General features: G+C 42.8%; 1 protein-coding gene across 1 annotated transcript in view; it reads right to left on the reverse strand.

Annotated features, from left to right (window-relative positions):
* The window catches only part of LOC138503273 (uromodulin-like), a 133470-nt gene that overhangs the window by 63294 nt on the left and 44790 nt on the right, over positions 1 to 25386 (reverse strand). Inside the window, exons 6-7 of the mRNA XM_069622876.1 lie at positions 21230 to 21395; positions 9975 to 10044 (exon numbers count right to left, since the gene is read on the reverse strand). Of these exons, the coding sequence (XP_069478977.1) occupies positions 9975 to 10044; positions 21230 to 21395 (236 nt within the window). The remainder of the gene's footprint in view (positions 1 to 9974; positions 10045 to 21229; positions 21396 to 25386) is intronic.

The raw sequence follows: 25386 nt of genomic DNA on the forward strand, positions 1-25386 counted from the left end.
ACTGTTTTGTTAAAGGGTGGGGTGGCCAATAGGCTGGCTATTTCCACTAGCTGTGCAATGTTGGGGCTGGAGGCTGTGTAGGGAGCCATTTGGCAGAGCCTCATCACATTGGTCCACAACATGACCTAACCCCTTTACAGAAACCCCAAACATAGGTAAGGTCATCAATCCACATTGAAACCTGTGGGCATCATTGCTCCCAAAGTTTGCCCCATAAAGTGGTCCTGGTCCCCCCCACTGCTTGTGAGACATTGCAGCCTACCTAACAGCCCAGAGTGTGTATTAACAGTTCCACCAATGAGGGAAAGTCAACTATGTCCAGTTCGACCCTGAGAATACTGCCATAAGAAAATTGATGCTGCGTGCTAGCAAGGGTACACGCTGCAGTGATACCGCAATGTTGGCAACGGCGCACGGAGAAACCTGCATTCCATTCAGATTCAGTAAACACTTGCGTGCAGGCGCATTATAAATACCAAATCACATCATATCATATATCATACGACCAAAGTGCTGCTGTGAGCAGACCCGAGGGGCAGAGCCCCAAACAAGCAGCCCAGTTTGAGGCAGATAACGAAATACAAGAATGAAGCCACCCTTAAACAAGGCTCCGGCTTGGGCCACACCTCTGCAAAGTTAGAGGTGGGGCAGTTGAGGCAAAAAGCTGGCCAACTGACACAACCACACTAGTCGGATTTAAAACATAATTATAAAGCACACCTGAGAGCATTTAAGCAGGGGCAGTCTCTGTGGGCAGGGCCAGGCCCCCATACAAAGCATGAGCTGTGAGATAAGGGCGTGGCGTGTCTTTGGGAGGAGATTGAGTATCAGCGAGTGTTAGTGGTAGACACCGAAAAAGGTGGAGCATGAAGGCGAAGCCTGGAGAATGATGATTAGAAGAAGGGAAAGGAGAACTGCAGTGGTGCACAAGGAGGAGATGGTAGGAACAGTGGTAAGAGGGAGGTAGCAGGAAGAATAGGTAAGGGAAGAGAAGAGGAGGAATGCATTAGAGGGTGTTTGGACAGGATACCAGGAGGAGAGAGGAGGAACATGTTGAAGAGGCAGTTTGAGGAAATATCAGGAGGGAGAATGAGGAGCATTTTGAGAAGGGGTTTAATGGAGACATCAGGAAGACGGAGGTGGAGGACCTTGAGGAGGTAAGATACTTAGAAGGGGCAAAGAACATAACTGGTCGAGAGAAGTGAATGGAGATGAAGGGAAAACCTCAGTATAGGGCAGAGTGGATGAGTTGCAGAGATTGAGCTGGCCCATCATAAGCCTGTGAGTACAGAGTGAAAGAAGGGTGGCAAGCACATGGCAAGGTATCGAAGAGGCACAGGAGAAAGTGAAGGAGAAAGACAATGGCGAGGAGAGGGCAAGAGGTGAAGGAAAGATCCCCTTGGGTACAAGACCATTGTGATTTGTTGGGGAGGCAGACAATGATGGGAGCACCCAAGACGGAGAGAAGGAGAGGGCTACCTGATCCATTCTTCAGAGAAGGTTTGCTGACCAGCCTATGAATGGACATTTTGGGTCATCCTACCCCCCCTGCTGACCCAGCCAGTTTGGAAAGCTCAGTTGGCCAGATTCTTGGTAGCATGCAACATGCATCCCTCACGGCTACCATTATCCCGGCCTGGCAGGAAGGCGCACACAGGACCTGAGAGTCCCGAAGCAAGGGGGTATCCCTCATGAATCAAAGATGAGAAGCTGTGGACACACAACCCCCCAAGACAGTGAAACATTGACAACAAAGAATATCCACTGTCGGAGTGGGATTCCCTGGATCGAGGCCTGCTCAAAGCATAGAATGTATGGACTCTACAGAGGGTGTTGAAACCAGAGATGTGTTATATCCTCAGTGACTTCGTGAATATAGGTGAATATAGCAGAAAGTGGTGAAACCAGGAGATGTAGTACTTAGGGGAATCCATGATCAGCTTTGAGTATTGTGTCCAGGCCTAGGGTACAAGACCACTGTCGAACCTACAACTAGGGACTGAGAGACAGTTCCTGGGGAGGGGAAAATTGCTGTCACATAGCGAGTCGTCTCCACAAAGTACTCACATGAGGGATTGGTTTCAAAAAGCCTGTGTACAATGTTGTACAACTCAAATCAGAATGACAAAAGGTCTTCTTAGTTCAAAATGGTTATCCAAATGTCTTTCTGGGTTTATCCCCGGGGTCACACACTCTCTTATAGAGAGTTGCTCCATTGAATGATGTGTTGGTGGGTGATGTATTTTCCCATGATGCTACTGGGTGCCTAACATTTCCAAGTTCTCTCAGGTGCTCTTTCTGCAGCTCTGGGTTCATATGCTCTTCTTGAGCAGGTCCCACAGCATTTTCCATATATGAGGAAGGCCAGGAGGGGTGCCTAGTACCTTATTTTGGTTCACCTGCATGCTTGAGCATCCTGAGTCAATGACCACCCAACCCGTTTTACTCCCTTCCTTGCTGAGTCACGCCTCACTGATGCCTAACATGCCTGTTGCTAGAGCTTGTCTCTAACCATCAAACTGCCTGCTGTCTGACCACCGCGACATTGAACTACATGCTTGTTCTTCCTTCCTCTTCTCACAGACAACAAATAGGCTTACATGGTCTTACTGTCTGTCTGAAAATCTCCCAATGCCTGCAAGAGACTTCCATGGTTCCCTTTGCTTACTTCCTGCTTGCTCTCCTATCCTCCAGCTACCTCTCCATCCTCCTTCAAACTTCTTTGACATCCTCTATACTGGAGCGTTTCTGTTTCTCCCTTTCTTCACCTCCTCTAACCACTCCTGTTTCCTTCTCGCCTCCTCGTTGTTCATCTCCTCCAGTCATGCATGGTTTCTCCCCTACTCTGTTCCTTTAACTTCTCTGGCACATCTAACTCCTATTGCACCTCCAACTCCTCCTGTACCTTCAACTACTCCCTCACTGCCACTCTAAACTCCCATCACACCACTCTCTCACTGTAGGTGAGGCTGGGCTTTCAGTTAGGATTTACAGTTTGGTGGGATAATTTCCCCCTTTGGGAATTGTCTTTGCTGCCAGGGCTTCACGCGGTGAGCTGTGTCAAATTTAATTGCACATCCTTCACTCCTAATGCAGCAGGTGCAGATGTGGAAATAACGTGCTGGCAATAAGGTTTACTGGCACGTTTCCGCACCGGAAAATGACGAGTTTGCTGGTGGGGGGTGGGGAGGACTAATTTACCGTCAGCCAAGAGCTGGTGCTTAGTCATACACCCCATCGGCAAACAACAGCTGGTATTACCGGTACTGGCGTTACCGGTGCCAGTAATATCAGCAATCCCCCCCATGCAGTCCCACACTTACTGACACTTGTTATCTGCCAGTAATTCCGGCAGACCCTGTGGCGGTAACAGTATTACCATTTAGTAGTATCCCACATGATTTACCAGCGGGATACCACCAAACCTGTAATGAGGCAGCTCGCCATCTTGGTCCTACTAGAATTGCACACACACTCCCTCCGTTCTTCACTGCACTGTCTCTATAGCAGCAGTGAGCAGTTCTCTGATTTATGCTATGTTATTGAAATGTGTACCATGCACCACTTACATTAGAAAATGCCTCAGCTGAATCGACTACCAGAGATGATAATCTCAGATAGAGGAGCACAGTTTGTGGTGAATGTTGGGAACACAGTGGCCCTCATTCCGAGGTTGGTGCTAGTCATGGTGCTGTTAGCGCCATGACTAGCACCAATACCGGTACCGCCACCGACTTGGTGGTATGGGGACTTACCGGTCCAGTCCGACCTTGGCGGGACCGGTAAGTCCCCATTTGTAAAGGCATTCCCCATTCCCATTTGAGCCCCGATAGGGCTCAATGGGAATGGGGAAGGCATCAATAACGGTACCGCAATTTGCAGTACCGTTATTGACCCCGGTATCCATTTGTGGGTCCCGTCCTTAATGCCTGGTAAAACCAGGTGCTAAGGGAAGGACCCGCAAAGGGACCTCGGAATAGGGCGCAAAGGCATTACCGTCACCTTGTAATGAGGGCCAGTATGTCAGGCTCGGCATGTTACTAACAACACATCCTCAGGTGTTCAGTCATAATATCGCAAAAAAATGTCGAAGGAAAATAATTTCGAAAAAAATAATGTCGAAAAAATAAATATCAAATTCTTTATTTTTTTATTTATATATTTTTTTGGGGGTTTCGCGAGTAAAAAAAAAAGTTTGGGTTGAACCCCCCCTTTTCGAATAAAAAACGAAGTGAAAAAGAAATTAGAATTTTTTTTTACATCATTTTTTCGAAATTATGACTTTCGACATTTTTGAATTCGATATTATCACTATAAACCACATCCTCATCATTCCCAGTCACATGGGCAAACTGAGAGGTTGATATGATATGATATGATGAGTCATTTATAACCGCCTGTACACAAGTGTTTCTAGGTGCAACAAGACAAGCGAGGGAAGACAGAGGGAGGACAAAACAAACGATTTTACTAGGCCTTGTGTCATGCAGATTGTGAAAGTGCAGGAGGGAGAGGGGGAAGTGCCAAGGAGAGGCAAGGGGGAAGTGCAATCAGGGCAGCACTGATCCGAGTAAGAACCAGAGCATTGGAGCAATGTTTGTGTTGTTTTGTATCTGAATTTCAGAATGACTACGCACATTGGTTGCCATTGGCGGAATTTTCATTTAATAATCTCAGGTGCGTCTCTTCGAAATTCTCTCCATTCTTTGCAAACTTCGGTTATCATCCCAACATGTTTGCAATTGGTAAATTGTTAATCGAGGCCCAAGAAACTAGTTACTATTTCAAAAGGCATGAAGCATTGAAAGAAGTTATATAGTATCTGCAGGAAGCGAAGGTCACCTATAGAAAATGTGCAGGCTCAAGTGTCTAAGATACGAGGTGTGGCAGGAAGTATGAGTACCAACTAAGTACCTGAAATGGCCAGGGCATTTCTCCAATTTTACCCCTATATTTATTGGGCCATTAAGATCCAGAGGGAGGTCGGTCAACCCAGTAGCAATGCACCCCAAGCTGCCAAAACAATGCTTTCACATCTCATTGTTATAACCTACAGAGAAGGTATTGAGGAGGGCAGCAGTATATGACACAAGAATGGTACATGGGTAGGTGGCATTCAAAGTCCAGAAAATGTTCGAGTCTCAAATAAAGAGGCAACAACTGCAGTATCTTGTAGATAAAGTGGACATGGTATGAACAATTCTTAGGATCTGGCGGGCTTTGTACATGCTCCAAAATGGATTCATATATTTCTTAGCCAGTTTCCAACACAACTCAGAATGGGTCAGGCAGCAAGGATTAGGAAACAGGGAAACTATAAAGACCAGACAGCGAAAGACAAAAGGATGTTCTTGGAAGTTATGGGAAAGATGGAAGAAAAAAGTTACACAGGAGAAAGCTCCACTTCAAGAGGGCTGCCAGCATGATAGACGAAAAGAAAGGAAATTCGGGGGAAGGGGGCAGGGGGTGGGCGGGCGGGGCTAAGCTCGAGCTGACAATTCAAAGTGACAAAGGACAACAGGAAACTCCTTGGTAACTAGTTTGATTTTGGTTCTTGCTCAGCTTCAGTTTGTAGACCCTCCTGACAGTGATCAGATTTCCATCCCATGCTTTCTTTTGTGTGTTGTATCTCCATCCCTCTGGCTATACTTTCTCTAAAGTGGTCCGCTTCACCTCTGTCTCCCTCTCGCCTTTTCATTCTGTCTCCCGCCGATGCTCCCAGCATTGTTATTTGTCCCCGCTCTGCACACAGCGCTTATGTTCTCTCTTTCACATTAACCTCTGTGGCTCATTCCACCTACGAACTGCGGCGAAGAAGGCGCCCGTGTGGTGCAGTGCCTGGCATGAGGGCCGGTGATTCTGTCATGCGGAGTGCTTGTGATTTGGTGCCCTTTGCATCCTAGGAAGATAAGCCGCCAAGTGGATTTCCCCATCCGAATGCATTTCAGACATCACTGTGCGATAGCCAAGCAATAGAGTCCAAAAGTTGCTTCTCAAAAGAATCTGGCTGCTGCAGAACTGAGGCTGCACAAAAGGCGTGGAGCAGTTACTGTAATACCACTTGTCCCTACTCAGAAACAAAATGTGTCCCATTAGTGAGTGCCATCAAGTGGGTGGGGGAAACTTCAAATAACCATTTATATCCTATAGAAATCCCAGGAGAATGTATATATTCCTTTTAGTCATAGGAACTCCTAGGCTTGCACTGCTCACACTTTACAATAGACTGCTTCATAGATACATTACCAGGAGAAAAATAGCAGATCCCTCAAATTCCACTTGGTATTAATAAAGCAAGGACATACTTATTTCATATCAAAGTGAGGTTCTGCATTATATTAGGAGGCTAGGTTTCCTGCAATGTGTTAGGGTTCTCCTCACTCTGTCAGGATTACCTAGCCTCTCAGAGTCCAATCTGTAACCTGTTTACTGCTTTTTCGATATCGCCAGCCTCTATTCATTTTAGTAGAGTCTTCCCAAGTCTTTTTACAATTCTCAATCCTTCTTGGGTTTACATACATTCAGATTTCTCAGTCTCTCTCGGCCCGTTTCTGAAAGTTTAATTCCCCTCTCAGGGTACTTTCAGGTTTCTAAGGCTCTTGGTTCTCTCTAAAACATCTCAATGATGCTCTCATGCTCTAGGGAACTTTCAGACTTCTTAGGCTCTTGGTGCTCTCTAAACCATCTCATTGATGCTCTCATGCTCTAGGGAACTTTCAGACTTCTTAGGCTCTTGGTGCTCTCTAAACCATCTCATTGATGCTCTCATGCTCTGGGGAACTTTCAGACTTCTTAGGATCTTGGTGCTCTCTAAACCATCTCAATGATGCTCTCATGCTCTGGGGAACTTTCAGACTTCTTAGGCTCTTGGTGCTCTCTAAACCATCTCAATGATGCTCTCATGCTCTAGGGAACTTTCAGACTTCTTAGGCTGTTGGTGCTCTCTAAACCATCTCAATGATGCTCTCATGCTCTAGGGAACTTTCAGACTTCTTAGGCTCTTGGTGCTCTCTAAACCATCTCAATGATGCTCTCATGCACTAGGGATCTTTCAGACTTCTTAGGCTCTTGGGCTCTTGGTGCTCTCTAAACCATCACATAGGCCCCTAACTGTTCTCACTCACCCCTATCTCTTCTCTGAACTATAGTGGCAGGGGACCGTCATAGTATTCTCTTACTCCTAAATCTCTTGCCAGTGAAATAAGCAGAGATGTTTGTTGGGCTAAGCGGTCCCAAGTAGATCTGGATGTGGGAGTCACCAATCAGAAGGGTGTTGGAGTGTGGAACCACAAGCTGAATTGGGTATTGAACCCAAAGAAAAGATGGTTTCTACGTTGGTAAATCAAGAATTAAGGGGTGATGGTGAGCGGGCTTGAAGAAAATGTATGTAAAAGGGGTTATACGCACATGTGTCAATTTATCCGAGAAAAAAAAAGCCCACAATCAAGATATATCCATTCTATTAGAGAAAGTAGAATCCAGCAATGATGCCCGCAAAACAGTCTGCGTTACCATGTGTGCCCCCATTGCAATGCCATAAAAAAAATATCTTAAAAATTGGGACATTCTACAACTCAAAAACCCTGAATGTGGGCCCTTGTTGTTTGCTTTTACAACATTTGGTTAAAGCAGACCAGCCGTGAAACAATCTCAGAATGTATAATCAAATTTGGGTTTACCGCCAGTGAAGGGGCACTATCCATGTGGTAGTTATTTGGCTTGTAAATTCACTGAGACCAAATTAAGCTTCCTTTCCAATGGCGAGGAGTGGCAGCTTAATTCTCACAGTACCTGAAAAAGTAGCAACATAATATATGTTGTACAATGTCCATGTTTGAATATCTATGTGGGCAAAACAACCAGAAAAATGAGAACCTGCATCATTAAGCATAGATCCAAGATACGAACAAAATCAGGTACAGCTCCATTGATAGAACATTGTTTGGCAATGGGACATAGCCAAGATGATTTTGCATGGTGGGTCAATGCAGTTAAATATCGATTCAACAGGATAATGCTCTCTGATAGAGAACAATATTGCATGCATACCTTGGAGAGCTTCATTGATGGTTTGAACCATTGTCCATCTCAACTCCATGTTCAAGATTACTTTTGAAGGGAGATGTCTTTGTACGTCTGTTGAAGGTTGATTCCTTGATACTCCACATATAGATTGTAGATCAGGATTATACCAGGCTTTAAGTTGTGAGTATTAAGGTGTGTTCACATATTCTAGTGATAATGGATGGGATGACATGGGGGAGTTCATTTCAAAGGGAACCCACAGACAATGAACATGCCTTTCTGCATACCTGTTCCCGACGTACTGAAACCAAGGATATCGGTCTAGTCTTTCAGCCGGTTTGTACATATTGGAGCGTGACACACTCTGGGTCTTGTGATTTATTGGAACGTTCATAGCTTCCGGCTCACTCTGCAATAGGGAAATGTACAGCATACACCGTGAAACGATGAGATTTGAGGACGGTGCTGCTGCGTTAGTGCCAATTTCTAAAGGCATAAACCATTTGCGGATATCCAGATATGAATGGTCATTTGAATGGGGGGTACACATTGTGCAGACATTGACAGGGCCTCCTAAACTATAGCTGCAGTTTTATATTTATGTCGTTCACAGAGTATTTGTCTTGGAAACCGGGGAATATGAGCAACGTCCATGTGATCATGTGAGAAGATGCTCAATAAACAGTGAGTATTTTAAGTCTATCATGACTATATAAGGTGCATAACAGAGATAGGGTGGATGTTTACAAGCCTTTCTGTTGTTTACCCTCCTAGGTGCTTTTGAGCAGAAGAAGCCGAGACAGCCCTGGGCGTATCCTTCAAAGTTAGATAAGTAAGCAATCACTCATTTTGGAGCTTTTACAATGTTCCTTAAGTCATCTGCTCCACTATCATCTAACACTGAGATTTGGTATTCTGTTTGTAGATAATTGCAAGTCAGTCCTGATGAAAACATTTCCCCAGTAAGGATACCACAGTTGTTGAAACCAGGGAAGGGGAGACTACTTTAGCGCCTCTTCGAGAGCTCAACCATGAAGACAACACATGATTACAAGAAGCTGTCTCAACTTGTAGACTGATGTTTTAGGATTCTGGATGACTTTAATGAACACCAGTTTACAAAAAGTATACGTATTATATGTGGGAATTTTGTGCTCTGTATTTCTTTGCGATTTATTGCATAATTTGGGATGAATCCAGCAGGCATCTGTCCATTAGATGCGTCACTTTGTCATGTTGATGAGTAAGAGCGACAGTTTTGATGCATTGTGTATATATGAATTTGCACTCTGCACTTTATTGGGCCGACTAATTAGGAAGAATTATGTATTCTATGTATTTTATTATAATTGTATCTTGATGTAGTGATTTTTGTGTTTTTCCAGAAACTCCCACCCAACACTGAGGTTTATATGTTTGGTATTGTGGAACATGGGAATTACGGTGACAAGCCAGCCAGCTTAGGCGGCTTCATAAGTTTATTGAAATAATACATTGATGATTTTATATAGAAAGTTACCTTCATTTACACCCTTTCTGTTATGTGGCGTTGATGGGTTTTCATGAGAGAAGTATGCAGAGATGAAAGGATGCAATCAGTGATAAGTATGGAGTTGAGGTACTATGTAATGAGGGTAAGTAAAGGGTCCTGAGTAGAGAGTGGTAAGGGAGTAGGGGATCTCCATAAGAGAGTGGTGAGAAAGTGAGGAGAGCTAAACATTGTCCAATCAGAGATTTGTTTGAAGTGGTTGCCTCTAAATAGAGAGTAGCATAAAGGTGGAGGGCAAGAAAGGGCTGGCTGTATGCTCAGGGTCCATCTGGAGCCCAGTAGTTTTGTTGCAGTCACTGGCAGCTTAGTCACTTGTAAACCCCCATCAAAAGAATCGGTAACTGTTTTGAAAAAGAGACTCTGAAAACACATCTGAACGTAACTAATAAGAACTGATTACCTGCCCTACGAATGGGCCCAATCGTCAGCAGGTTGGTGAAGTCAGCCGGGGCATCAAGGGCAGGGCAAACCTACATAAAAGAAAAAAACGTTTGATGACTGGCAACTCACATTATAGTGGTGAAACGGAGCTGAGCTGGAGCCCGTGGCAAGAATAGCAACTTATCTGCCAGCCTAAGTTGTGTATTAACATTCCTGAACACCCTGCCCTACAATGATAACTACGTACCCAACCCAATCTATGCCTATGGCGAAAACCAAACATCAACAGTGTCAATGCACAGACTAAACAAATGATAAAAACAGAAGGGCAAAAGAACTAAAAACAAAGGCAGCAATGGGAAAAGTGAGGGGAAGAGGGAGGCGAGAGGTACGAGAAAAAGGCAGAGATACAGAAAGCGAAAAGAGGGAGACAATTATGCAAACCATGAAACAGAAACACAAAGACAGAGAAGGAAATACATAAAGGAAAACAGTGACGTTAAGAACTGATCTCTGTGGGAGATATAAGGAGTGAAAGAGAAATAAGAAAGATAAGAATGAAGGGAGGAAGGGAAGCAGAAAAATAGAGTGATTGTCAATAGAAAAGTAAGGGGAATGTGTGAGAAGGAAAAGGCCAGGGAAATAGAGGGGAGGTAGTGAAGCCGAAGGAAACAAAGGAGTACAAGGGAGAAGAAGAAAGAAGGTTGGAGGGTCTGGAAGCTTGAGCGAGCAGGAGAAACATGAGCCAGATCAAGAATTGGACCAAAAAAAGAAAACAATGAACATGAATAAAAACAGAAAAGAGTGCAAGGGAGAAGAAGAAAGAAGGTTGGAGGGTCTGGAAGCTTGAGCGAGCAGGAAAAACATGAGCCAGATTAAGAATGGGACCAAAAAAAGAGAAAGCAATGAAAATGGATAAAAACAGAAAGGAGTGCAAGGCAGTATAGAAATCAAAGAAACAAGCACACAATAATTGTGAGCTAAAGAAAGAAAACGAAAAAGAGACTAACTAGCAAGAGGAAGGGAAAATAGGTAATCACATTGATGTGCAGATAAATTGACCCAATGAGAAATGTTGCCTGCTATGCCAAAACTCTGGTGAGCCTTTCATTATGAAGAACTTTAAACTGCTTGCTGTATTAATTTGTTTCTTGTGATGGGACCATTTCAAAATGTAAGGGCCAAAAATATGAACAAACAGACATATTGTGGGTGTATTTTTACTACACATGATCATGCTCCATACCAAGAGCAAGAAGTAGGGGTTTGCAGAGCTTTGCCCTTTGACGAGCCTAACTCTACTGCAGTATCTCCTAGGCCTGGCACCTTCCTGGCACATCACTTTGTACTGTCAATCTAGAGCACCTTTACAATTTATGGTTCTTTGGACACAGAATGCCCCCTGCGCTTTAGGCGTGTCATCTTACCAGTGTCCTTCCTATGTTTGATGAACCAGCCTTTGGAGCTTCCTGTATGTGCTTCAGCATGTGAGTGAATCACTGAATATCGCTGTAACTTTATTGAGAGTCTCCCCTTGGCGGCCTGCTCTGCTTTTTAGGAGTCTGATTGATCTTTATTTGACTGGCTGATGCGTCCCTACAGGCCCCCATAGGAACAGGTTGCCACATAGGCTGTTCTGCCTTACGCTTGCAGCTTCAGTTTCAAAAGGCTCTCGCTTCTGTATCACTAGTGATTTACTTCACAGTTGGAAGGATCAGCACCAAAATATGGCTGAGTCCATTATGTAATGTTATGTGGGATTTGTGTAGAGCACCTCTGCCACTTACACAATCTCATTGCACTGATGATCTTCATGTCTGATCTCTAAATTTCTGAGCTTCTTTGTCCAATTATGGTATATATATATTGGGGTTGGTGAGGTGACAGTCTTGGTAGGAGGATCAGAAACCTTTTAGACCACCCATTACATAAACTCGGTTTGATTGGAAGTAGTTCTGCAAATCAAAAGCAATGGGACTGAAAAACTAAGACAGGATGCAGGCTGGAGATTAGCTCTCTGTCCCTATGTGTGTCCTGTTCTGCCCTATTGCAGGCATCTGCTGCCCAAGGAAGATCTGTTAAGCAGGTGGGTAGGGCCAGGAAAGCAGGGATGGTGTCAACTTGCCGGTGTGGTGTTCTCCCAGATCGGGAGAGGGAGAAGGGAACTAGACACAAAGGAAAGGGCATCTGTACCTTCATCTCCTGTCGATACCCATTCTGTGAAGCCCTTCTTTCCCCCTCTGCCCATGTCCTCAAGTGACACTGGCAGTGACAGAAACACTAAGCATGTACAGCTTATGTTTGACAGGGGATTCTAACCTATCCTCTCTTTGTACTAAGCCAGGGAAATAAAAGGCTTATTACTAGCCTATCCACATAGGAAACTGAAGCCTGATGTGTGCTCGAGTGATCCCGCAGGAGGATCAGACGATTCAGCAGAAGCACAGCAAAAATAACAGCTGGTGCTTTGTCTACTATATTTACTACTATAGCATCAACCATCAGCCTTTTTCGATTGGTTCTAAATCACTACTAAGAAATTGAAAATTAAAAGGTGCATTTTTCAGAGCTTGTTGAACTTCAGTAAGGATTGCCCTGCTCATGTGATCCTGGGCTATATAAATGAGTTAAACCTGTGGAATGGTTGATGGCATTATACACTGTATCATGATATTATGCATCTCGAGTGGTTCTTTTTATTGTGTACATATGATGAACCACAAGTGCCCCACTCCATTCATTACTTAAAAAACAGTATCAGCACATTTTTTGAAACTGCACCCAAGAAAATAACCACAACGGAAATACAATCTACATCATCAGAACTAACAGTTGAATACACAGAGGATACTGTCACTATATAGAATTTGCAACAAATGGAGGAAGAATACACAGTTGACCTATTTACAGAAGAACAAGAAATTGTAATGAATTTATTAGAGAAAACAACATTGAAACCCCATTGAGAATTGACTCCAATATTACCAGTCGATAATGTGATTGTTCTCTTTTATAAGATGTATCAAAAGACCTATGTCAAAATTATCTACCCAACAAAAAAATCGAAAATACACAAAAATGTGGCCATAAGTGAGAAACAAGTGCTTAAGGAGCTGGAAAACAACCCAGATGTAATCGCTAAAATGGCTGATAGAGGCGGAATAATTGTTATTATGAAAAGAGAAGATTATGTACATGAAGCCCACAATATTTAAATAACACCAAATGCTACAAAAACTGACATACAACCCACTTCCAGATCTGACCTGGGAATGGCAAACAAGTAGAAATTGGCATGATGAAGGTCTGTTAACAGAAGACGAATATAATTATATGAACACAAAATTTCCAATAGTGGCAACCATATACTTTTTTACCAAAATCCGCAAAATATTTACTTAATTCCCACCATGCAGGCCAATAATCAATGTAATAGGATCTTTAGCCAAAAGAATTTCACAATACATTGATATACATCTACAACCACTAGCCTGGAGTTGCTTGGGAAACAAACTACAGATTTGTGACATCAGACGTAACATCTCTCTACACAAGTATTCAAAACACTATGGGTATTTGAACAACATAATATTTTCTAAAATCCATATTAATATTGTATGAAACCTAAAACAAAATGCTCATAACAGTGGTTAAATTCACACTTAACGTCTTTTGCTCCAATTACCAGATTTATTAGCAACAACAAGAAACAGCCATGGGGTCCAGATTTGCCCCATACTATGCCAATCACTCTATGGGGAAATTTGAAATTGAGCATGACTGGAAACACACAGCATTTAAATAGAATAAGAATGTTATCTGTTGGGGATGTTATATAGATGACATTCTCATGATTTGGGATGGAGACAAAGCATCCCTTCTTCTATATTTGAAACCTCAATACTAATGATTACAATATCCAACTTACAATGAATGAAGGTACAGAAAGAAAAATGTTTTGGGATGTGGAATTCTATGTGAAAATAACATCATCCAAACCACTCTATATATAAAACCAACGGCAGGAAACAGCATCTTTCATGCAAACAGTAATCACCCAAGCACATCATAATAAATATTCCTTATGGAGAGATGCTTAGAATTAAAAAGAATGGTGGCATTACTCAGGAATACTTGATCCATGTGAAGAAAACAGTGGAGAAATTCAGGCAGAGAGGATACAATCAAAAAAGACCTATAAAAAGCAATGACTAGAGTCAATATGAAGGAGGGATCAGATCTACTCATCAATAAAGCACAAGTCCTAACAAAAAAACAACAGGAAAACTACAATTTATTACAGCATACAACTCAGATGCACATGATACAGAACATTCTCAGTAAACACTGGAATATACTCAAGTTACAGCAAGACATATACACATACTTAGATGAGGAACCAGCATTAACGTACGGAAAGTCACCTACCATTAAAAATCAGATTAGCCTGAGCTTTCTTAAAGTGCCAAGGATGAGTATGCTTGTCCTTTTTGCATAGACTTGCATAATAGCCTGGCACTTAAAGGGTTAAACCAATAAAAGAACCAAGAGACCTGTGAACAATGTGGAATCTTAAACCAATCAAGGGTAACCAAAAATGTGGCAGTTGCAAAATATGTCCCCAAATGACGAATGGTAAAGAAAATATCCTGTTACCAAATGGGAAAACTAAGAAAATATTGCAATTTATTAACTGTAACACAAGATTTGTTATTCATGACATACAGTGCACCTGCAATAAATTCAATATAGGTAGCACCATGCATCCACTGAAGTTAAGGATAATGGAGTACTTCAGAGCTATCAAAAACAAAGATTCCAAATACCTGATAGCAAATCATTTCTATACAGAACATCAACATGAATCATTAGAAGCAATCACGTTTCTGAGACTAGAAAGAGGGGATTTATTAACTAGAGGTGGAGACAGAGAATTATTATTACAATGGAAAGGGGCTAGATGGATCATCCTAATGGACAAATGTACATCCGGCTTAAATCAAGATAATGAAATGTATAATTATCTATGAAGTGTATTATTAAGAATATACACTACACAGATCTCCTATTAATGAGCCACCTGTTATTAAGAATGATTATTTTCCCCTTTTTTTGCATATGAGATAGACCCTACAGTATTGAGCTACCATTAGAAATGAGGGCAATAACAATATACATGGGAATCAACTAAATGTAATGTGATTTTATACCATTGTAGTATCATAGTTCAACACATATAATGAGTAGATCCACAAAATAGTGAATAAAGACAAGAATTACTAACACAAAAACAAACAAATAGATTTAAAAACAAGTGCCTATACAACAAGATGCCCGTGCTGGGGTTGGACGTGATGACGTTTTTGCGCATACCGGCGTGATGTAGCAAAACAAATGGTGGCCATTTCGGAACGACGATCCTTTGGCATTCATAGTCGAAGACAATTGTATCCATGACTATTTAATACATTCAGGTAAATCAAAGCTGTTTCTTATCATGTAATGCATCCTTAGATCTAGCTCACCTACATTTTAAGGGACAATTCTAATATAAAAAATATCAATGTTTACAAACAATTCCCCATTACAAGGCGTTACATAGAAGAGACAACTCTCTCAATTCAACCCCAACTGGACAGCAAACAACAAGGGTGAGTCTTGAATGTATATACCATATTGAGGTGTTCAATTTAGTAATATTCAAAGGGAAGACAAAAGCCGAGATGGCTTTCACCTAATTGTAGCAACAGATATCACTATTCTTCCATAACTGCAATCATATTTTTGTATGTGTTCTCCAGCCTATGCTAGTCTATGTCTTAAAGAATGACCGCCTGATTTGAGGGCCCAAACAGATGTATGGACACTCATGATTGATGCCTTTCAAAACCAAAGTCTTCATATACTGTATGCACATGAGCAATTTCCTTTTCGGATTGGCACTGATCAATAATTGTTTTTATATTAGTATTTGCAATCTGTATTTTGTTTTATTAATTTGGCAAAATGTGTAGTTCTTGGTGTTATTAACCTTGATTGTGTCTCCTTATGTCTATGTACATGTTGGCTTTCATGGTAATTTATTTTTTATCAAAATAAAGCGAAAATGAATGAATGAAAAAATTATGATCATCAGAATTTAGTGACACTGATTTGTGTTCCTTTATTAAATGTATTTATTTTCGGTTCCATAGACACTTTAAATTTGTGAATAATATAAACCTGATGACCCACTGGAGCCACAGTGGCGAAACTTGTGTTGAGGTTAAGTTTTGTATCGTTTCAAAATTTTGATTACTTTGAATGAAAAGTGAACAGAGACTAAGATTTGTACCAGCTACCAAACTGGATTATACTGAATGAAACTAAGGATATAAAAATTGGATTGTATCAAAATCTTGTGGGAAAACCAATATTTAATAAGAATGGAAAAACAACATGTCAAATATAATTTGAATTAAAGAACTCATACCACCCGTTAAGATCTGCACTGATTATTTAAATTATGGAGAAACGTATTTATCACGACTATTGGGCAGTCGCAATATTGGGACATTCTTTGTCGACAGCTTTCAACATAATATATCAAATTATGATTCACTGCATGGGTTGACCGATGTCAGAACCTTCATTTATAAGTTTCAGCATACATATATGACAAAATGATGTTGTGATTGCGACAGCTGCAGTAAAATAAATGAGCATTGTGTATAAAGGGCCACATGTTGGGAGGCATGTTTCCTCCCTACCCCACAAACACCTAGGTCCTAGAGGTGAGTTAAGTGAGAGGGACTGTTACTTATAACACTTTCAGGTAACAGGGAGCTTAAGTCTGTGAATTCCAAGATGAGTGCAATTCCCGGATCTTGGTCGCCTGGAAGCCCTTGAGTCCCGCCCTCAACTTGTTGTAGAGCCATTTTCACTGTGGACTCTGGACTGCTTCCTGCACTTATATTAGGGGGCACAAACATGTTTGTATTGATTGTCCCATTTAGTTGGACAGGTTTCCGATGTACCAAATGAATGTAGCTGATATTTGGGTTCATTACCAATACTGAAAGTTTGCCATTAATAGGTTTTAGTTATAGTTATGGTACACAGAGGCCCTGCTTATACAGGGAGATGTTTACTGCACATAATATATATATATATATTCATATTCATTGTGAAAAACGTTTAAAGGGACGTTATGGTTACAAGTAAAACCGGAAAACCTCAGAAATTCGCCAGTTATGGTAAGCTAAGCAACCAAATCTCGCACCACCACCGTGCACTGCGAAGGCTAACACCCAAAACATCAAAGATGACATCACAAATGCTGCCAAAGTGAAATGCGCTGAGTGCAATTACAGTTGCAGACTCACCGGACAGTACTCCTACGGGACCACCTACATGTGTTGGCATGCCAAACCCAATAACTGCAATGCTCTCCAAAAGGTTGTTCCTTTCTTAACAAGTAGGAGGCTGTCTTCCTTCACCTCATCTTCCTCAACCAATACTGTAACCACACAGCCTACTTCTTTGGGACACATAATACCACCAGCTACCTTGCAGGCAATAAAAGATGCTGGTGATCCATATTTTTTATGACAACCGCCCTCTGTATATACTACAACACATCATTCTGCAGAGGGAAGCATTTTCGAGGTCCTTTTGAAGCAGTAATCAAGGAGCATGAGAAACACTGCCCCCTACCTTAGAAGTAACACATGTAAAACATCGTCCCCTGTTCACTTGTCCCTCCATATTAGTGCTTGGTGCCTCTTCCCTCTTTTCCCTCCCCACCTTTCGTTCTAACTAACCTCTCCTGCCAAAAAAATATACACATCAAAAAACAACAAAAGTAATGCTCCTTTAGGAACCACCTTTCACAGTTAAAAAATAGAACTAAAAAAAACCTTAGACTCCATCTACTTTACATTTCTCAGCAAAGTACAAAGAAACAATAAGATTTTCCAACATTTCCATTAGCATGTTGTGTTATGCTAATGGGAATATTGTGGCGTTCATCCCCCGTTCCAGGGACTGGAACAGTGGATACCAGCCCCGCAGCCCAAGTTATCAGCCCAAGTAAAGCGAGGGTAGATAACGAGGTCTCTGGACCATTATCCCTCCATTCCAGCCCCTGCAATGGGGGATGAAGGCCATTAGCACCCCAGGTTCCCAAAGCAGGAACCCGGGGTGCCCGTTGTAGGATGGAAAATCCTTTTCCAAAGTGGCCACCATGGAAAGGGATGGCAGGGTTCCATACAGTGCCCCTCTTCGCTTTCCATGGCAGCCTGAAGAAGGCGAAAAGAGAACCCTATGACCATATTACCGCAAGCACATTTTTCTTACCTTTCAAAGCTATCCCACTTTCGAATAACTTTACCACAAAGCCGGTCGCAGGTGGACATGGCCACTTTAACCCCATGTGTTGTCCCTAGTGGTCATGGCCAGTAGCCAGATTGTCCAGATCATGAACTTATTCTATGACCCAGATTATGTGGCCACTGCCCATGGCCACAGGCTACACCTCAGTCACCAAAGGTATATCACTATTTTTTGTACCTACATTATGACACTTGTCAAAAAATAAAACACGGGCACATTTGCAAAACCATGCTTTAAGGTCCTTGCCAATGCTCCGTACACAAGTTTCCTGGAAATTCACCCATGTTTTATTTTTTCAAAAGTGTCAAATGTATGCACATACAATAGTCATGTAACTTAGCCCCCGCTTGACAAAATCAATTCAGACTTTACAAAAACATTTATATCTAGTTCGAAAATCTTTTTGCAAACTTTCATGTACATTTGTGAAATTGCACCACATTTATAAGCCTTCACAATATTTTCGGATCCCCCCTCTAATTTTGCCCCCTCATGACAGAATCCCACCAGACTTTGCAAAAACATTTATATCTAGATCTGTAATCTTTTTGCACACCTTTTTGTAGATTCATCAAATGGCACCTCATTTATAAGCCTTTACAATATTTTGGGACCACCCCTCTAATTCTGCCCCCTCTTGACAAAATCCCACCAAACTTTGCAAAAACATTTATATCTAGATCAATTATCAGATTGCCAACTTAAGTGTGGATTTGTCAAATGGCACCACATTTATAAGCCTTCATAATACTTTCAGATCCTACCTCTAATTTTGCCACCTCATGACAGAATCCCACCAGACTTTGCAAAAACATTTATATCTAGATCTATAATCATTTTGCACACCTTTGTGTAGATTTGTCAAATGGAACAGGATTTATACGCCTTTACAATATTTTGGGACCCCCCTCTAATTTTGGCCCCCTCTTGACAAAAGCCCACCAAACTTTGCAAAAAAAGTATATCTAGATCTATAATCTTTTTGCACACCTTTGTGTAGATTTGTCAAATGGCACCAGATTTATAAGCCTTTACAATATTTTGGGACCACCCCTCTAATTTTGCCCCTCTTGACAAAATCCCACCAAACTTCGCAAAAACATTTATATCTAGATCAATTATCATATTGCCAACTTAAGTGTAGCTTTGTCAAACGGCACCTCATTTATAAGCCTTTACATTATTTTGGGACCCACCCTCTAATTTTGCCCCCTTTTGACAGAATCCCACCAAACTTTGCAAACTCATTTGGGATCAGGTCAAGAATGTAATTGCAGTTTCATTAAGTGGCGCCAAAGTTATAAGCCATCCGAGAACTGCTTTTCACCAACCCTGTAATGCAGAGATGTCCATGAACTTCACAGGACATTGCTTCTTGCAGGCATATCCCATCCCATCCTCCTCACCCCTCAGCTCCTTATTTGATAAGTTTTACAAGTGCAATGTTGTATTTTTTATATGTTTTTACCCCGATGTTCGCGGACACCGGCTGCCATCCACGAATCCAAGATGGCGGGCGTTTCCAAAAATCTGACGCACTTCAGTCTTTTCACCATCCAATCAGTGGGTGCATCTGATGTCTGCGGATACCACGTTGCCTTCTAAGCCAATCTGAGCCCTGCCCGTGGACCGAACAGGGAAATGGGTTCGCGGACTGAACCCAGAAATTACAACATGTTTTTGACCTACTTTTTGGTTGTTTAAAAAAAAAAAACACTGGACGGATTTCCACAACATTTGCACGCAAAAAGCATGCTTTCGGGACCAAGCTGCCGCTCCTTTGGGCTGTAGGCGTGAGCAACTTTTTTCTCAATTAAGTATATGGAAAAAAGGAAATGTGGGACCCCTCTATAACTTTGCCCCCCCCCCTTGCAATAGAATACAGAGTGGGCCATATACATATTTTCCAAAGTTTGGTGAGGATTTGTCCAGGGGGAGCAAAGTTATAAGCCGCCCAAAAAGTGCTCTTCCTATGTAAAAACTTAACCAAGCAACTTAACCATAACTGCACAGCCGCTACCGCGGTCCGTTTAGTATATATATATATATATATATATATATATATATAGGTTTTTGTATTTGCATTTTGGTCCAGCGCTGGTCCTATCCAGAGGGTCTTGGAGGGCCTTACGAAATTCAGTGGGGAGGAGGTGAAGATGCAGTTACAGAATGTTCAGATCAGCATGGAAAGGTCGGGATAGGCAGAGGAAGGCAGGGGAGGTGGGCTGCTATTAGGTGAGGGGGAAGAGGTATGTTTTGAGGCTTTTTCGGAAAGTGATGATGGCTGTGCGATGTGGAGTGGTTGGGAATTCCAGGCTCTGGGGATGTGTAGGTTAGTTTGCAGAGTGGAATGCTTTGGAGAATTTGGTTCTCTTGTCTGTTGTTTGTGTGGGTGATAGCTTTCAATTTGTTGTGAGGGTAGCACAGGGTTTTGAGGTCGATGGCTTCATATATAATGTAGAGAAATTACTTCAATGTTGCACCAAGAACACATATAGAAAAACTCATAGGTGATGTGACAGTACTGTGTTCCATTACCAAGGCTGTGGCTTAATCCCTACTGCAAGCAAACCACTTGTAGGTGGCATGAAAAGGGGCAATATTCTGCTGACCCGTAGAGAAATAGAACTTGAGGGTAGGAAAGGCTCACCCGGTACACCGAGACCATTTTATGAAGGAACCTTCCACACAAACTCCAACATGTACCCTGCTTTGTTGCTCCCCCTCATTCCACTCGCCCTTGCTTGCCTAGAACAATTGTTCCCTTTTGGCTGTCGCTCTTCTCCTAGGATTTGTGGTGTTTCAGTGCACTGACTGTACTTTGAGCATAGAGAACTATGCCAGGCTCTGCCGCTGTTCTGCCTGTGAGAATGTAACCTTTCGAACATCTCAGATACTCACAGGGGTACAGTCGCTTTTGTTTGCTGAAGTGCAAAGCTGGAGGGCACAATGTAGGTGCATATTCTCAAATCCCCAGGACTCTTGAAACAGCAGGGTCTTGAATCCTGCCTGATACGGCTCTGTCTGTCCCTCCATTTGGACAGAAAGGTCAGCAGAATCTGGGCACCTGCAGTGAAAGCAAAGTACAATTCACCAGGTGAAAAGCATAGTAGACAGATGCAGAAAGTTAAAAAGAACCATTGAGCAGTGAACTGGGACTAGATCTAGGAGAACTAGGATGAGTTGTTAGCTGTGGAATTAAGAGGGCTGTTTTCGGGTACACTGCCTCTAGTAGACCAAACTGCATCCTGCCAAATCACTCACTCACTATAGAAACCAAATCAGACACCCCTCTCAGTTATCCTAGGAAACTAGTGACATCTCCACCTTTTATTTAATGTCTCCATAAACTCTACATTATTAAATGTTCGGAATAGCTTTCTTTGCATTGTATAGGACAGCATTACTCTCTCATTCACCTAGAAGAAAGCAAACACATATCCCTCTTTCATTCAAGAGACACAGCAGAAAGAGCATTAAGCCTTCCATATAAGCATTTTACAGCAGGCGAACAGAGGTACATCACTCTCAATAACTCAACTACTCAATGGGACAAACCAGAGATATCGGCTCTACGAATGGTCCAAGTGACATACTAGGGATGCCCATGCATTACAACTGTTTAACAGGGATACTACCGAAGATGTCCACCTTCATTGGCTGGTCCGTGGTCATTCTCAAAACATCTCATTATCTCAACTATCCATCAGAGAAACCAAGCATCTTCTTCATTACAAACAGTACATTGGACAGACAGATCACGGATCGCTCTCAATGGTTCAATAGACAGCCGCATACATGGAGCACTAATCTACTAACAGAGGCACACCACATTTGGTAAACTGTTAATTGGACAACCCAAAGATAAAGCAGAGACACCTCCCCGACCTGAATTTTCCTCATATTCGCCAAAAGCACCACTCCCACTGGATTCATCATCACGCAAACAAGAGACACCCAGCTATTGCAATTGGCCAGCAAACTCTCCAAAAACACCAGACAAACCCATCCCTCCAAACGGCTCACCAGACAAATGAGAGACCCCAACCATCTATGAAAATCTTTCCCATCCCATGGTTTTGTGCCCCCTCATTTGTCCTTTCTAGTTCTAGCACCATGATGCCAATATCGAACAATCGCTTCATAAAACTCCTATTCATATCCACCCCATGGACCGTTTATCAGACAGAGTGGGGACAAAAGCCATCTGAACAATTAAAGAGACAACCAGGGACATTCACTTCTCCAATTTGTTCAATAGACAAACTCAATGCATTAGCCACTTCAAACTGTCCATCAGACAAACCTGAGACCCTTAAGCATCCAGACCATTGATATGATATGATATGATATGGCATTTATAACACACCTATACACAAGTGTTTCAAGGCGGGACGAGGCAAGGGAGGGGAACAGAGGGAAGACAGAGACAACAATCTTATTAGGCCAGGTGACATTGAGATTACGCGAGTGCAGGGGAGGTGGGGAAGGGGAGAAGTGCAAGGGAGAATGGGGAGGGGAAGTGCAGAACATAGAATAACAGTAATAACTAGAACAATAAATAGGAATGATAATAGGAAGTGCGGGCAGGTGGTGTCGGGTGCAAGGGTAAGTGCAGACATCAAGTGTCAAGTGCTAGTAGGGGCTGTGGTATACGGAACAGCCCCAGAGTGCAAGGGTTACCAGGGGGGGCAGTGCAGGTGAGTGTGCAACTCGCAGGGAGGAGACCTGGGCCCGAGAACAGAGGGTAGCCATGTGACCATTCCTCGCACAGACCAGTGACACCCATCCCCCTGGTACTTTGATCACACAACAAAGAGGCATCTCACCCTTCTTGCTGTTGAATTGACAAAACAGGACAGCCAGAGACACTCACCATCCACACTGATCGAGGGACCATTCAGACACCCACACTTCAGAACTGTTTGCCCATAAACCAGAACCTCCCTTGCCTAGTAACTGTTCACCAAATGAACCAAATACATTCACCTCTCTAGACTGTTCCACAAACAAGACCCCCATAGTCCTTGTTAATGGTTCACCAAATGAACCAGGTAGACCTGTGATTATGTTCAAGAATCAAACAAGAACAACCATTCCATGTGGTCACTGTTAACCAAATATTATGTCATGTTAAAAAGCTGTTGTACTGCATCCAACACCACTGTAGTGGTGTCATGGTGCAGAGGCTTGCATAAATAGAGGTGTATTGTGCTTCTGACAGAGATAGCCAGACTTTCGTTTGTAGGTGAAAGGAAAAGGGCAAAGAGCTAGGGGATAGGTGCCATGAAAGTAGGATAGAAATTAACAAACAATTGGAAAGGGTCAAGGGGCAGGGGTGAGAGGATGTCTGTGGTAATAGGGGAGCGTATGTCATGTTATATGTCACTTATATAGCGACTTCTGCCATTGGCCTCAAAGCGCTGTGGGGTTGAACGCCCATTGGAAGATCATAGTCAGAGATGTAAGAGGCGAAGAAAGGATTTATAAAATGCGTGTGTGCATTTTTAGCCAGCACAAAGGTGGGTAGGGTGTGGCTGGGTCTCTAGCAGCAACCCGTAGTTATCGTGTGAGGGAATGGGTGCTGTGGCACATTTTCAGGGGAGTGGGATAGTCAGAAGACTCAGATTATATGAATGCCTGGGCCACGTGTTTTGGGTGTGTTTAATCGAGTAGTGTTTATTGAGAGATATGCATGTAAGAAGCCATTTCCGTGTGTGAAACGGTTATGATTCGTACTATGCAGTATGGCAGTGGAGAACAGTAGCAATAAACATTTGGGGAACCCTCACCCTTGACCCTAAGGGAAGAAAAGCAAGTATGGCAGTGGAAAACAGTAGCAGGATACGGATGGGAAGCACTGTAGGAAGATAATGCAATGTGGTGAAACAAAGCAACAGCGAGAATCAAAAAAGCAGACCAATCCCAGAAGCACTGTGGGAAGAAAGTGCTATGTGGTGGTACAAAACAACAGCGAGAATCAAAAACACGGACCTAACTTAGAAACACTTTGGGAAGATAATGCAACATGGTGGAACAAAACAACACCGAGAATCAAAAATGCAGCATTACAGCAATTACTTTGTTTCCTACCTGGTCATAGCTCCAGGTTCTGAGGGCAAGACTTGGCGAAACGGCAAACGGGTGAGGTAGGTGCCCAAAGGAAGGCACCCTTTGCCTCAGCCCTTCACCAGCTGCCTGGACAAGGCTGCCCTGGGGAGAGCTATCAATATGGTGTTCCAAGTCTCGTGATCAATAGAATGCGGTGAGGGTGGGCTGTGGCAGGTGGAGCTGGATTTAGGGCCATTGCGCACGGTGAGGCGTTGGAAAGGAAAAGAAGCAGGACATAAAGGCTCCAATGACTGCACAGGCCCATGGAAGTCTTCTCCTTATGGCGGGGACCGGGAAATACCATTCAGAAGTGCCAGAACCACGAGTTGGACATCCAAAGGTGATTATGGGGGATGCAAAAGGGAAAGAGGTAAGGGGAAGAAGGGAAAAAGGCAGATGTTCCAAGTGTCATACCTGCTAAAACACAAATGGTCTCATCACGAGTTTGGCCTCAGCCCTTAAATGCAGCAGTAACGCTATTACCGCCGCATTTTGGCTGGCCAAATCATGAGTCAGGCAGAAAGTTTGGAGTTTTACCTCCAGCTTTTTGTTAAAGGTAAAATACTCCACTTTCTGTCTGTTTGTCAGCACTAATTGCACCGGCGCTCATAGCGCCCCCAACCCCATTGGGTACAATAGACCCAATGGAGAATGGGAACTTACCGCTGCTCTGCTACTCGCGATCCAAAAGCTAATAGTGCCGTACCGAGTAGCAGTAACGCTATTTGCGTTGGCGGTATCCTAGCGGCTTACTGCTGGGATACCGCAAAGGCTCTGATAGAGCCCAAAGTATCTAGAATTGGTATCCTATGCTCAGTTTGCCACAGAAAATCAGAAGAAAAGTGAATGGAATGCAAAGCAATGTAATGGAACATGTCATGTTATAGATCTTTCACATTGTGCCAAATCACTGCTGTAGTGGTCTCTTCCCAGAGGCTTGTCTGGAA

Source organism: Ambystoma mexicanum, chromosome 11 (genome assembly GCF_040938575.1).
Source record: "Ambystoma mexicanum isolate Mex_15411 chromosome 11, UKY_AmexF1_1, whole genome shotgun sequence".
Classification (NCBI taxonomy): domain Eukaryota; kingdom Metazoa; phylum Chordata; class Amphibia; order Caudata; family Ambystomatidae; genus Ambystoma; species Ambystoma mexicanum.